General features: G+C 34.5%; 1 protein-coding gene across 1 annotated transcript in view; it reads right to left on the reverse strand.

The window, feature by feature from the left end:
* Nucleotides 1–16374, reverse strand: part of LOC107587110 (collagen alpha-1(XXIII) chain-like) — a 126743-nt gene that overhangs the window by 5614 nt on the left and 104755 nt on the right. The window contains exons 4-7 of the mRNA XM_016274753.1: nucleotides 6922–6948; nucleotides 5117–5143; nucleotides 2814–2840; nucleotides 2076–2102 (exon numbers count right to left, since the gene is read on the reverse strand). Of these exons, the coding sequence (XP_016130239.1) occupies nucleotides 2076–2102; nucleotides 2814–2840; nucleotides 5117–5143; nucleotides 6922–6948 (108 nt within the window). The remainder of the gene's footprint in view (nucleotides 1–2075; nucleotides 2103–2813; nucleotides 2841–5116; nucleotides 5144–6921; nucleotides 6949–16374) is intronic.

Here is a 16374-nt window from a genome sequence, read left to right on the forward strand (position 1 = left end):
CTATATCTATATATATATATATATATATATATATATACATATATATATATATATGATTTTGTTAAAAACCTGTAAAATAAGTGTTCATTTAAATTAAGAAATGTAATCTGTCTTATTTATTTCCTGCCATTATAATAGAATAGAATAGAATAGAATAATTAAAACATTATGAATGAACTCCCATTTCCTTATACGGTATATAGTATACATCCAGTATTGTCGAGTTCTCATTGGATATAACTGGTTCGGTTATTCAAACTCATGCCATGTCATGAAAATTAAAAACGTTACTTGCAATTTTGGCTTGCTCTAAACACACACCAAAAAGGACAATGTGTTTGGACTGCCTAAATACAACTGTGATTCAAATACAAAATGACCAAATAATGTAAAATTGTTGGTTTTGCCACCCTTAAATAACACTGGACAAAAACCATGGTTTTATTTTTGTTGTCTTAAATCACATTGGTCAGGACAATGTATCTTTGTTTGCATGTCTCTATAAACCACAATCTGAGGGCTGGATTGTGCTGACAGCAGTAACAGAGAGCAGCTCGAGAAGCACAGAGAAATGGCACATGTCTGCCGCGAGAGATTTTATATAAGGCTGTGCTATCCAGGTGAGGATGGATGTCTCTTTTTTCTCTCTTTGAAAAGACTTGAGGATGGAAAGTGACAAAAATTCAAAAGCGTAAGGATTATTTTATGGCTTTTCACTGTCATGTAAAATCATGTTGCAGGAAATCTTTGCCAAAATGGTGACATTACATGGCTAAGAAAGAAAGTTAGAGCCTTGCAAAAAAGAAATGAAGAAAACAGAGAGAAAGTGGAAGTGACACAGCACGTTGATGCCAGCGTGAGCATGAGGGTTGAGTTAGCAGGGATGTGGTGACCTGAGGGATACTTGAGGTTTCCCACACTGCTGCTTTACTCAGCACTACACACATGCTCAGCTAACTAAGCTTCCCATAGACTTCTATTGTTCTTACGCTATCTAAATTACGCTAATTATATTTACTGCAGACTAACCCCAACCCTAAAATAAAACTTGTGGTATTTTTAGAAGAGAATAAATACATTATTTACTCTGTATTTTTCCTTTTCAGTGCTTCCCCACAGTGAGGTTTGTTAAGATTTAGTTAAGGCCTGGAGACATTTTTCATTGTTTTTGTGCTCTGAAACATGCTGTCTCTTTACAGCATACTCTTTAGTGAATCAAAATAGATTCAAATCCGAACTGCCATGTTTGTTTCTTTTGAAAATACCAGAGGGGCAGAATATGTAACAGAACACTGTTCGAGTCATTTAAAAAATAACATTTTATATTATAATATATATATATATATATTTTATTTTTTTTTAATTAAATTTTTATATTGAATTGCAACAATTGTATTGCAAAATATTTAATATAAATATATAAATAAATCATTTTATTTATTCATAAATAATAATAAATATATAAAATGTGTATATTTAAAATAAATACAATATCATTTATTAATAAAGGGGGTACATCAACTTGCTTAATTTATAAATAAATACACACTTAAAAATAAATACTTATTTTACAGTGTATTCAAAATTATTTGAAAAGTAGAAATTACAAAATTAGGCAAAATTAATACTTCACTGTTTATTGCTGATCATTTCAAAATAGCCAAATATTGACTTATAATGATTGGGGCGGGGCTACTGGCACATGTGGGCATGGTCACTCTAAAGAAATTACCCAACTTAATAAAAAAAATTGGATTTTATTTCTTCCCATATCTTTAGTTGCCCATCTCGTATATATGCACATTGGTGTTTTGCCATGTCTTTTAATGTGTGTGAGAAAAATAATAAAGAAAGATCAAGACAATATGAGCAAGAGAGAATATTGAATCTATTAAATGAACCGCACACAGTTCAGCCCTTCAGTTCTGATTTATGATGTACCATCTATCTTCTTAAATGTCAGGTATCGCCCTCATTGCTCTGAGGCAAATGTGACATTCTGTTCCTCTGATTGTAAGGGAAAATATTAATAATGTGTATACATTTATAAGTGACAGAAATATGTGTGTACTGACCCTTGGCCCAGTATCTCCTTGATCACCCTACAACACAAAAAGACAAGAAATGCAATTAGCAACACATGTGAACTCAAATACTAGATTTTTTGATATTCTGAAGAGGGTTTTTGACTGTGTGTGGATGATTGCTAAGGTGTCTATGTGGTTGTTGCAATTTGTCCGTCCACACCAAAGGTGAAAAAGGTGTTGGAAATGAGATGAAATCTCACTGACAAACACTGCTTTTGATTTATATATAACAGCTTCCTGACCCACTAACAAAATCAGTTAGCTCATTTAATCAGCCTCAGTCATAATTTAATCTGGTTTACAATTGACTATCTATTTAAAGTAACATAACAAGTAAGCATATAAATAAAATCAGGCCAGAGAATGTGAATAACTCTGTTTACTAATCACTATAAATGAGGAACACTGATCTGGGAGAAAAAGTATCCTGATGCTCCATGTTTTTGTTTTGCTGTGCTGTGCATATATTTTTTTTTCACTGCAATCAGGAAAAGACTTCAAGACGGTCTTCGTTTAAGTTTCTTGTTTCTCTAATTTGATGCCTGACACGGTTTACATCCCCTCCAAAACATGTGTTTGAAGACAAAAGCCAATGCAAATGAAATTTGTGAGTTGTTTTAGAAATCAGAAAACATCTGCTTGCTGGGAAACTGAGATCGGAAACAGAACGAACCGTTCTGTGTGTGCCGTACAATATTGAGGAAAAAAAAGAGATACTAAATTTACCTTATCTCCTTTTGGTCCTGGCAGCCCCTGAAATAAATGAGTTGGGTGTAATGATTAGACAGATTGTCCAAAATGAAAAATCGATATGACAAAAGTCTAAAGGAAAATAGTTTAGCATAGTTAAAAAAAATACCATGTGAACCATAAGTCATTCACTAAGAGTCTTTAGTGTCTCAATGTCCTCTTTTTCAAAGTCATCTTTTTCCCAAATAAAAGTACAGGCAGCACCTCACATCTGTAGTAGATATAGCTGTATTCTTTGATCTTAAAAGTCTTTGCAAATAACATGATCAAAAGTCTGGGAATATGATGAACGTACAACTGACTGAACATAAAGAAGATGGTTTGAGTGAAACTATGCGAGTGGAAATGATAGGGAAGAGAATCTATGGCAAAATTCACACTACACGACAAGTGCCAAATTCACATTTATTGCTCAAAACTTTCATTTTTATGAGCTTGTTCACATGACCTTCTCACTGTGACCCATATCAGACATTGGTCTGCACTGACAAGGCTTCTAAGCTGATCTACATGTGTAAAACACATTGCTTTGAAAAAAAAAATAGAGGCATAATAGAGGCAATGCTAGTGAAGCTGATGCAAAGTGTATGTTGAATAATTACGAGGCGGAGGAGGTGAAAAAAGGGGAAATTGTAGTAATGATGTAAAGGAATACTCCAATTAAAACATATTTTATTTTTTAAATCAATAGCAGTTTTAACTGTAAACTGTTTTAGTTTATATACACTGCCGTTCAAAAGTTTGGGATCAGTACGATTTTTAATGCTAATCAAGGCTGTATTTATTTGATCAAAAATACAGAAAAAAGGTCATATTGTGAAATATTATCGCAATTGCAATACTATTTTAATATACTATTTATTTCTGTGATGCAGTGCTGACTTTTTATCAGCCATTACTCCAGTCTTCAGTGTCACATGATCCTTCAGAAATCATTGTAATATGCTGATTTGTTGTCAGTGTTGATTCTGTTGTGCTGCTTAATATTTTTTGGAACCTGTGATACTTTTTTCTTTGATGAATAAAAAGTTAAAAAGAACAGAATTTATTCAAAATAGAAATCTTTTCTAACAATATAAGTCTTTTATCCATTTAACACATCCTTGCTGAATAAAAGTATTAATTTCTTTAAAAAAATTTACTGACCCCAAACGTTTGAATAGTAGTGTATATTGTAACACAAAATTTCAATTTTGAATAAACACTGTTCTTTTTAACTTTTTCTATTTATCAAAGAATCCTGAAAAAAAGATCACAGGTCCTAAAAATATTAAGCAGCACAACTGTTTCCAACTTTGAGTAAAAATCAGCATATTAGATATATTAGATTTATGAAGGATCATGTGACACTGAAGACTGGAGTAATGATACTGAAAATTCAGCTTTGCTTTATAGGAATAAATATCATTTTAGCATAGAATAGAATAGATAATGGTTATTTTAAATTGCAATAATATTTCACAAAATTAATTTTTTTCTGTATTTTTGATCAAATAGATACAGTCTTGATGAGCATAAGAAACTTCTATAAAAAAAACATTAATACAAATCTTACTGGTCCCAAACTTTTGTATCTAAAAAGTGAGTATCATTTTCTCAAAAACCTCATAAATAAATAAATAGCTTTAATGAATTCATTTGTGTTTGTTTGGGTGGAATAAAATTGAAAACGTTAAATTGCTATAATTACTGTTAACACTGAAGTCACATCGTAGAAACAAAATTTTCAGCCTGAATGAGACCTACAGTATGACCACGTTTGACTTTCTTTCATGCGAGTCAAAACAAAACAACTGTCTTTCACAGGAAGCCACAGATGAATGGGATTTTGAGGTGGTCTGCTTTCCAGAAGAAGTGGTTTACGTTACATTGGACAAATGGGCTTTCCTTTGGCAGCGCTAAAGAGCCTGACAGGGTTCATAAACGACCGCCTATCTGCAACAGCACAAGCTAACAATGAGGAATTCTCTCCTTTTGGTGTGTAATCCATTATTTCCATCTCATTTGCGGATAGACATACAAGGTAAAAGACACTTTGTGGTGTATGACCCCCAATCTGAGGTGATAAATGGCTTGAAAACTTAAATAGAGTTTAATCCCCCTGATGCCATGCAAAAATAAAACCATGATTCCTTATGTACACAGTATGAATGAACAACTTTCAAATGTGTGTAAGGGTTTGTAACTTCCATAAACTTACTGAATGAAGCAGCACTTATTTATTTATAATATAAGATGATAACCTTCATGGCACAGTAGAGATTTTAAATTGTATTTACCTGGCTTCCTTTAGGTCCAGGAATACCCTGCAAATAAACAAATCAATTATTATATTTCTATTCAAAAAGAGCTTAGGAGAGCCAAGTCTTTGTGATATTGTTGTCTCTAATCATGATTCAGGTCCCTCTTTCAATGTAAGTCTATGTCATTTTTTTCAATCGTCAAAAATCATAATTCTGATTGCTTATAAAAGTCACACAATTGAGGCATCATTTATATTCGCAGTATAAACAGAGATTTGCTGACTTTGTCAATGGGGTGGTGGTATAAGGTACAAAAGCTAAAAGGCACATCTTTGTACCTTATTTACCCCTAAATGGTACATATGATTGCCTAAAATGTACATATGTGACCCTAGACCAGTGTTTCCCAACCTTTTTTTAGTCGCGGCACCCTTTGGAAATTTTAACAAACTTGTGACACCCTACAAAATAAATTGTCACAATATTTGAATTTCTAACTTCGATATGATAATTTGAAAAGTATAGATATTCGGTACAGCAGGGAAGACCTGCAGAATATAATGTCATACAGATATTTTTAATATTATTAAAAAATGTTGTCCATCAATGGCGGCAATCAGTAGGCTAATTTCTAATGAAGAGACCAATTTATATGACAGATTTTAATGTAGGCTTTTATACATAAACATGATTTAATTACCATTATAACTAGCTATCTCACAAATTTTTGCTCACTCAGTGTTTTTTTAATTTTACAGCTGGGTAATTTTGGTGCAGTAGTACGAGATAGCTTGATTTCAAACTTTGAATTGAATAAAAAATGACAAGTAAGCAGTCAGTAATAAAATAAGAACAAATAAAGAAATTAATAATGATAGCACAATGAACAATAACGACAGGCCTTCGAATTAAATAAATAGCTTTTTAGTTTTTAGCGGTGAACTAATTTTCGGCAGCCGAAATTTTGGTGCTTCTCTAATTATTGGCGACATCAGAAATGGATATTATATAATAGATGCTTTTTTGAACATTTTAGCAATTTAAAAATATTCAAAAATAATTTTTTTACACGGCACCCCGGTTGGGAAACTCTGCCCTAGACCACAAAAAAAAAAAAGAACACAAATTAAGTGTCAATTTTTTGAAATTGAGATTTATACATCATCCGAAAGCTGAATAAATAAGCTTTCCACTGATCTACGGTTCCGAGATACAACTATTTGAATATCTGGAATCTGAGGGTGCAAAAAAATCTAAATATTGAGAAAATCGCCTTTAAAGTTGTCCAAATTAAGTTCTTAACAATGCATATTACTAATCCTAAATGAAGTTTTGATATATTTACGGTAGGAAATTTACAAAATATCTTCATGGAACATGATCTTTACTTAATATCCTAATTATTTTTGGCATAAAAGAAAAATCGATAATTTTGACCCATACAATGTATTTTTGGCTATTGCTACAATTATACCCGTGCAACTTAAGACTGGTTTTGTGGTCCAGGGTCACATATGAGTACCTTTTGAAAGGAAACCGCCTCAGTGACAGTTTTGTACCTTTTTTCTGAGAGTGTAATGGTTAGTGTTTATGAGCAATAAAAAAATAAGTAACAATAAGCTTATGTAATTAAATGAAAGAAGCATCAACTTTGAGGCTGCTTCAGTTACAAGCTTCTTCCAAAGTAACTTAAACCATTTGAAAGCCAAATGTCACTCAAAAATTCACATACTACCTTGGAAAGACAATGTCCAGTAATGTGAGAATCCAGAACCTGTTTTCCAAACACACACACACACACACATTCTCATCTCGTCTCTTTAAAGCTTGGGAATACTCACAGGTTTGCCATCCAGACCGAGTGGACCCTGAACAGTGGAAAAAGAGAAAAACAGAAGATTAAACCCCAGGAGTCCACCAGACAGCCAGTCATAAAAAGGGAAAGTGCAGATAGACTCTGAAGGGAAGTGTGAGGGGTAAAAAAGATGAAGATCAGGAGAGAAATATAGAATGAAATGAAAAGGATCATGTTGGGCCATGATGTCATTCCTCTGTTCTTAAGAAGAGGACTGGAGTCAGACCAGTTTCTTTTGACTTATAACCTAAAATCTTGTTATTGAAACCAATACCACCAGTGAGTACGAATGCTAAATTCAAGATTAGTACTGTCATGTTAATCAAGTATGTTCACGCACCAGACGGTTTTCATAAAAATGGACTTAAAGGCAAGAATGCAAGAATAGTCAATGATCTAGAAAAATAGTTGGGCATGTCTAGCCTGGGCTTCTTCATGTGTTTTATTTGTAGTACTGGACAGATGTGTGCATTATACATATGGCTAGAAATAAAACATAATCTAATTGTCAGAAGTCATTTCAATATTTAACAAATAAAATTCACAGTAGTCAATTTATCATGTTCTAAAATCAGTTTTAGTCAGACCAGGTAATTAAAAGCTGTGCAGATGTCCAAAATAGAAAGGATGTGCCAAATTGGCAGTATAAAAGAGGTTTTATTACTTTTATTTTATAGAAAGCTTCATAGACTGTGTGGGACTGTAACGGGAGCAATCTAGTTTCTAGTGTCTAGTATGGACACTCATCTGAGCAGTCATGCAAAAGGTGACCTTACAGGATTTATTTTGGTTCAGAAGGCGTGATGTCAAAGGTTAAAAGCCCAATTTAAAACTGTCATGAAGCACCAAGACTTGTTCTAAAACTAGCAGTGTCAGATAAATCGCATACTTTTGAATGAAGTGTGGCAGGTCATCAAAATGCCAGAGACCTTTGAACTTTAACACATATATCTGTACAATTTCAGGCCCTTTTTTGGTTGTCCCAAAAGCTAGTTGAACCCTAGTAACAATCCCACATCAAAAATGCCTTCAGTTTATTTCCAGCTATTTTTGTGTGTGTTAAGGTAGAAAAGAGGGAACATGTTATCCCAAAACAATGCATAAACAAAGTTTTGGAAACAGAGAGAGGGACATAAGCCTCGTTGCAACCTGTGTGTTGATCACTCAGACTTGTCAAAACTAATGCATTAAAATTAAAAGAAAAAAACCCCACAATTCTGATAAAAGGTGTCATGGCCCCACGGCCCACTGTGTAGCTGAATTGTTGATCAAGCTCCAGAAGATCAAAAGTTAAGTGGATTTGAAAGAATATTGACAGTTACAGATTTAAAAAAGAGTGGGAACAAAGAATCCTAAACTCTGACACAAATAGCCATTTTAGCATAAAAGGGTTCTTCAGAACAATATTGTTCTAAATAGAACAATGTGTAAAAAACCTTTAAAGAACCCTTGTTTTTTTTAGAGTGTAGAGTCAAATTGGACTCAAATTGGATTACTGCTTTTACCACATGGAGGAAAAAGAAAGTAGCAATTAAGAAGGAAATTAAGAGAAGTGTAACTACAACATCCTAAATTAAAAGAAAAAAAAAAACACAATTCTGATAAAAGGTGTCATGGCCCCACGGCCCACTGTGTAGCTGAATTGTTGATCAAGCTCCAGAAGATCAAAAGTTAAGTGGATTTGAAAGAATATTGACAGTTACAGATTTAAAAAAGAGTGGGAACAAAGAATCTTAAACTCTGACACAAATAGCCATTTTAGCATAAAAGGGTTCTTCAGAACAATATTGTTCTAAATAGAACAATGTGTAAAAAACCTTTAAAGAACCCTTGTTTTTTTTAGAGTGTAGAGTCAAATTGGACTCAAATTGGATTACTGCTTTTACCACATGGAGGAAAAAGAAAGTAGCAATTAAGAAGGAAATTAAGAGAAGTGTAACTACAACATCCACTCTATCTGTAAAACCCAGAACACGGAATTTAAAATCTCCCTCTCCCTCTCAATCTGACTGGTGAAGAGCAACAGGTAAGTCTAAAAAAATAGAGGTTGATCAGCTCTCTCATGTTTTGCTGAGTATCATCTACTCCATTTCCCCACAACTTCATGTTTCAAAGTAAATAAAACACAGATTACTGGAGTACATTTGACAAGATTACGCCGTTTCAGTGTTTCTACTTCAAAATTTCACTTAAATTCAATGTCTTACTTGATGTTCTGTGTGAATATGAAAATTGTGAGTGAAATTCCTTTAAAGTAAAGCATACGCCAATTTTTTTCAAAGTAGCTTTTCTTTTTAAAGTTTGTATTTGAAACTTGCTTTGATCAGAAACTGTATTGTACATCCTCCATGTCATTCTTTAAGAAGACTTCAAAATAATTGCCATTCAGAAAGCTATACGAATTTGCAGGCTAGAGTACACCAAATGAAAAATTGGTGCTTGTGTGTTTGCGTGCGTACGAAGTGAACACAAGGTCTAGTGTGACAGGCCCTTCAAACTTCAACGAAGTATCTGTACCCAAAAGTAAGGGAACATCCTGGGCTAAAATAACGAACGCTAAGCTTGCCTTTGAATAAACAGACAAAAGATGTACGAGTCCATTGTGGACAATAAACAATCCCTGTTCTTAAGCGTTCCCAGAGGTATGTTAAGGACAGGACGTTTGTTTTGAGGACGTGCTACAAGCTCTAATCATACATCTGGGAGCGTTTACATGGCTTGCTCTCTGCAGTGTCTCCTCATGCTGAGCAGACACCATGAGCACAGGTCAATGCCAGCGGACTTCCTGCAAGAGAAATTAATGAATGGCCTAAGACATGTAACTCTGATTTATGAGCATAGTACTCAGGGTCTGAGATCCTTTAAGTTCATCATTGTGAGGAGGAGGTCGGTCTTCCAACTGGTCACTGTTGCTGGGTCTCAATCTGTTGACCCTCAGGGCCGAAGACTTGCATTTGTAATTGAGTAATCCATCAAAATGATTGGGGGATTAAAGGTTTTCGTCCTCAAAAATCCCAGAAACACGACCAAAAAAACAAGCCACTGTTGGATTTTTAATGGACAAACATCACTCACATTATGATCCAAGAATTTATCCTTGAAACTGTGTTATCTGTCTCGCACCTGAAGGTCCATATGGATGCCACACATGAACTAACACAACTCAATTTATGACCCCCTGAAGAGTGAAGGTAACCATGAAAAAATAAAATCAATCCGTTATTCCTAAACCTGCTTTTCATTCCTCTCCCGCAGCATACTAATTAGCCAAAGTACAAAACCTCCACAAAAAAAATCTTATAAAACAATTAAATGAAGATTAATCCTGGATATTTAATTTTGTTGTGTGCACTGCTCGGGGGGCCCCAAGGAGGAACAACAGGAAAACATTCTAAAGTAGCACAGATTTACCACATATATTTAACCACAAAGTGCAAAGGAGTGAGAAAGAGGATTCAGATTACCAGTAAAGCCTCAAGAAAATGAAATAATGACTTTTTTGTCTGTTGCCCTTTGCCAGCGTTAAAGTTTTTCAACTTTGCTATAAATCATAAATTCATCACAGGGTAATCGAAACGCTTTGAGTTCAGGCCTACAAAAGCATTCCAGCTAAAATTGGACTTCGTGGTGGGCTCAATGGTGCTTCGTGGGAAATCTGGAGGGATTGTATCAATAGGCCCTTCAAGTCAAATTAAGACTTAAATGCTTTAATCAAAAGAATCTTTCACAGGTTTTGACTGCCTTCACCTACTTAAGAGATTGTGTTTGGGTTGGACAGTGTAGAAACGTCCCATCTTTCATTGCCAATATCTGGTTTTAAGCCTTTAAATGCACTGCAAATTTTCCAGTAAAAATATCTAAACATGATTTACTTGAAGTATATTGCACAAGACATTAAGACTTGTTTTCAGAGAATATATATCAAATTAAATTTGATTTAAGATTTTTCGTATCCCACTTGCAAATGGCCACAATAAAATGAAGCATAAACCTCATAAACCTACATTTTAGACAAACAAGACAAAAATACTGAAGTCAGCATGAAATCACAATATTTTGTAAACGTATGTTATAGATCTTATTGTGAACGATTCATCTATGTACATGTTTCATTTATATATATATTTTATCATATTTGTAAAATCAGTGTATTATTGAATCCTGATATTCAAGGAGTACACAAATTGAATAAAATTAGATATTAACTGGATTATGAATTCATTAATGATTCATCAACGATTTTTTGACTGGAAAAAAAAAGAGATTAGGTCAATAATTTGGTGAAATGAAGCGCACTGCGAATAGAGATGCATACAATGCAACCCCCCTTGTTGTTCACGTTTGATTTTTCTGCATGAAAGAAACCCAAGAACCACAATCTCATCCCCGTGTGGCTCTGCAGGGAGAGACGACCCCTCATCTGGATCCAATGTCTATGAAGTCTCCACGTCTCTCTGTTCTACTTTCTTCTCTGAAGGGAATATCGTTTATTGGACTCTTTATACTTCAAGTACATGGAAATACTTTGGGATATGTGACATTCATTTCTCTCCCACCAGGCCGCCAAGAAAGATGTTCCTGGATTTCAAAAAAGAAACACTGCCATGCCAATATTCATATGACATATTTTGGCTCCAATGTTCCGTAACAAGAATTGTTATACTAGACATTTTTAGGTAAAATAGATTTGTACATTTTCTGAAGAAAATAAAAGTTCTGTGTGCACTCATACAACTGGATCTTTCTTAACAAGCAATCTTTATCAGTGGGATGACCATACACCCTCTTTTTTTCCTCTCACATGTCCTGGCTGGGATTTCTAAATGGCCATTCACACGACACCATTTTCAACTAAAACCAGAAAACTTTTAATGCATTTTGGTGACTTGAAAATGCAAACTTTTGAAAGTGCATTTCAAAGTGCAGGTTTATGAAAACGATACTGCTATCGTCTCCATGTAAACTACAAACACTCAAATTTGTGAAAACGGTGATGTTATGCACATTGCGTGTTCAGTTTATAGGTATGTGTGTGTGTTTCTTTACAAAGTGACATCGCCAGCTACTGGCATAATACAGCTTTTTAGTCGTTGAACGAAATCAACATTTTTAGGTAAAATAGATTTGTACATTTTCTGAAGAAAATAAAAGTTCTGTGTGCACTCATACAACTGGATCTTTCTTAACAAGCAATCTTTATCAGTGGGATGATCATATACCCTCTTTTTTTCCTCTCACATGTCCTGGCTGGGATTTCTAAATGGCCATTCACACGACACCATTTTCAACTAAAACCAGAAAACATTTAATGCATTTTGGTGACTTGAAAATGCAAACTTTTGAAAGTGCATTTCAAAGTGCAGGTTTATGAAAACGATACTGCTATCGTCTCCATGTAAACTACAAACACTCAAATTTGTGAAAACGGTGATGTTATGCACATTGCGTGTTCAGTTTATAGGTATGTGTGTGTGTTTCTTTACAAAGTGACATCGCCAGCTACTGGCATAATACAGCTTTTTAGTCGTTGAACGAAATCGTTTTGACCTTTTAAAAACGTCTCAATTTTTAGTACATTGTTGTTATGTAAATTGCCATTAATTAGTCCAGGTTTTGGCGTTGTTATGTTTTTGATGTGCTCTTTACAGTCCTCATACTTTATGTGTATTTGATTGCTTTGACTGTTCTCTGTAAATCCCACCTTCTCTCATTTCATGACTGGTCGATTATATTTATTGGTCAGACTACTTTTCAGTCATTACCTTCAGCAAGTATGAAAACAATAGGAAAGCAAAGCCTAAACCAGGACATTTATGCAGTTTAGTAATCTTGGCCACGGCATGTTCGGAAAAAAGAGGATCACCATCATCAAAAAGAGCATCATCCAGAAAGATGGATCACTCTATCCATCACATGCTCAAATCCAAAGGGATCATTTATGAGAGAACCTAAACGACAGTCTCGTGAGAGCCGTTCTCAACAGCGTCTGCATGTAATACACTCTGTTTACGATACCGCTAATCAAATCACGGCCTCAAATGAGCACTGACAGCATGTGGGCACCACCTGAGCTTATAAGAACAATGTCGAAGCTTCTACACACACGTTGTGTCCACATATGCGAGTAACATTAACCCAGCGCACTTACAGAACAGATTTAACCTGGAACTACCTGGATTCCATCAAATGTATATGCGTAGATTGCGTACACTTCCTGTTTAGCTCCTGTTGCTCATCAACTAAATTCCTCAGGGCTTGTGTAACAGTGTAAATTATATTTACTTGAAATCATCTGCTTTTTGTCATTAATAATCCTCGCTATATGACGCAAGTTAACACAAACTGTCTGTCAAACCAGTTTACAGGATAAGAACAATCACGCTGTGAGAGGGAGTAAAGGGGATTGTTTAAAAGATGGCTATTGCTGGTGAATGGAGTGAAATCACTAGCGTATGTTCCACAGTTGCTAGCCGAAAGCATTTTGAGATTGCATTGTAAACCGTAAAGGATGTGGATTTGGGGTGAGTTCACACACGCACCTGTCGCACTGTTCCAGATGCTACAGAGGCTTGGCAAATGCTAATGGACACGCTCCAGTTTAGGAAATCCGATCCACTCACATATAGTAAGCTATTCTACTATTGAGCCCAATGAGCTTCAGCTCCATGCCAAACAAAAATGCCAGCACAGCCTAAGTTTTTTTTTGTTTTGTCTAAATCCTTTACTCTATATGAGCAAAGATAAGTTAAAGATGAAATGTTATGTAATGTAAAGTTACATTTAATTTGTTTGTGAATATTGCATTCCCATTATTGTAATAAATAATAATAATAATAATAATAATATTAATATTAATAATCTATGGTAAAGAAATGCCCAGCTTACATTACAACATATAACATTATCATATAACATAAACACATTACTTTATTATACTATTTTACTTGGAGTGAATATATTTCATTATGCAAATATTGCATTCCCATTAAAATAAATAAATAAATAAAGTAAATTTATTAATTGATTTAATTATGTCTGAGCTATATTTGTATTACTTTATTACAGTAATGAGAATTGGTTTTTTTTCTTGTATAATTTATTTTTGCATGTATACATATACATATACACATATAATAAACCATACAAAATTTTAGGGTGAAATATGACCCAGACTTTTCTTTGTTTCAGTGTGTGACAGTGTGTGCAGCATGTACACACACACACACACACACACACACATACACACACACACACCTGTCTATAATTAGCCACAGACTTTTCCCGGCAGACTTACAAATCTGGGAAAACCATGAGTGTACCTCTAATACTAATTTGCTGGGCATGACTGACCCAGCCTGGCATAGACTGTTATCTAGAGGCTGGTATACAGCAGATACGCCACAGCATATCAGTACAAACATCACTCTGATTTACTGCAACGATACCATGCAGAGATAATGGGTACAGAGACAGGAAGTGGTAATGTAATAAATACATCTGCAGTATAGTTGGCTAAAGAGGCACAGTAAGGCTTACTCAGAACTCCCTGACAAATATACTCTTTTTATTGAACTCACACTTCACGCCGCGAGGTGAGTAAGGCCTGTTAACTAAACATCTCTTGATATCTGGAGCCAAACCAACCAAACCAAGGGGTCCACAATTAAGATCCAGACAAAACAAGGTACAAAGCCTCATTCGATTTGTGACTAAACACAATCTGACCCAAGGTTCACCTTGACATGTTCCAGAACAGCCTGCTGCTTATCATTCTGCTGTCCGCTGTTCCACTGACAGCCACTAGAGGCCACCAGACCACTTCTACAATAGATCACACAATCAAAACAATGATCCAATTCAACTGGAAATCTGGACCCCAAGAATTGATCTCATGTTTGTATCTACATAAACAGAGGTACTAAAAAATATATAAACTGACTATTGATTGTTTGACTGGGGCTTGTTTCTTAAGTGAAACAAAAGATTAAATTATGACTTACAGTTTACCAAGCAAATATCTTTTTATTTGAACACAAAGTACTCTAATCAACGCCCAGCTATCAAAAAACAATCATCAGATGTGTTGTACTTTAACAGATCAGAGTACCTCTGCCCATATGTCACAGTTCAAATATTTTTTCTAAGCTTGATTCATTTCTAAACGCCCGACTGCTTTCCCAGTACTTTCCATTTCAAGGTTCAAGAAACCAGGAAATTATAAACTAAGAGTCCTAAGTGTCTCTGGCCTGCTGTCCTGCACCCAAGTTTAGCCAAAGGGATGAATCTACAGCGTTTTCAACAGAGAAACACCATTACCAGTGTAATTGAGCCCAGGAGCGCTTTCACTCTTTCCAGGAAACTCAGCATCATTATCGGCCATGTTGCAGAAATAGCAGCGAAAGAGTTCATTCTTCATCAGAGATGAAGGTGTCGATGATGAAGTGTGCAGTAGAACAGTTTGAAATGTTTTAGTGCAGACTTTAGACACTATTGCTAACACACCTCTCACTGCATAAGCTGTGTAATTCATGTTCCTTTAAAAAAAATAAATAAATAAATAAAATTATATATATATATATATATATATATATATATTATGACCCAGCTAACAAAAATATGTTCCAAGAACTTTGTGTTTCCTTTAAGTTACGAAATTGTTATTTCGGAATGTTCGCTGAACGTCCAAACCATTTTTTTAGTTATGTGAATGTTTTGAAAACTTTAAGGGAACATTCAATTTTAAAATAAAATAAAAAACCCATCTGAAACTTTTAACTTGTATTAAAAGCTGTTTAAGTTGTTTAAAAACTGAAGAACGTCCAACTAAAATGTTTCAGAAAACTCCCAAGAATGAAAAATTTTCCATGAATGATATTGTATATATTGTATGAATGTACACATTTTTGTTTTAATGTTTTGAGAACATTATTAAAACAAATATCGTTCTATTAATGTCACTGTAAGAATGTTTATTTATACTGTAACTTTGAGAGATCTTTGCTAGAATATTACCCAAAGTTCTGAGAACGTTCTCTGTTAGCTGGGGAGCTGCACAGGTATTTTGTAAGACAGAAAGGAAAAAATTGAGATCAACAATAAATCAAATGGAAGTGATAGAAGCAATTAGAAGAAGAGCTCCATAAAACGGAGATTAAAACCCAAGAAAGAAACTAGATAATTTAAAAGACATTTACCGGGTAACCGTCTCGCCCAGGTTTGCCCTGTGCAAAGAAAAATGAGATATAATAAATAAATATAGACCTACGGTAGATTAAAAAAGATTACAAATCTCAAGGTAAATGTTCAGTTTCATGAAAAAAGGCCAAATTTTCTAAATTCAGTGTGATAAAAAGTAAACTACTGTAAACTATTCTCATTAACCAATCTGAACTTGAAGAACATACTTACACTTTCTAAAACTTCCGCAAAGTAAATCTCT

This window comes from Sinocyclocheilus grahami, unplaced genomic scaffold (assembly GCF_001515645.1).
Source record: "Sinocyclocheilus grahami isolate Dianchi unplaced genomic scaffold, SAMN03320097.WGS_v1.1 scaffold89.1, whole genome shotgun sequence".
NCBI lineage: Eukaryota > Metazoa > Chordata > Actinopteri > Cypriniformes > Cyprinidae > Sinocyclocheilus > Sinocyclocheilus grahami.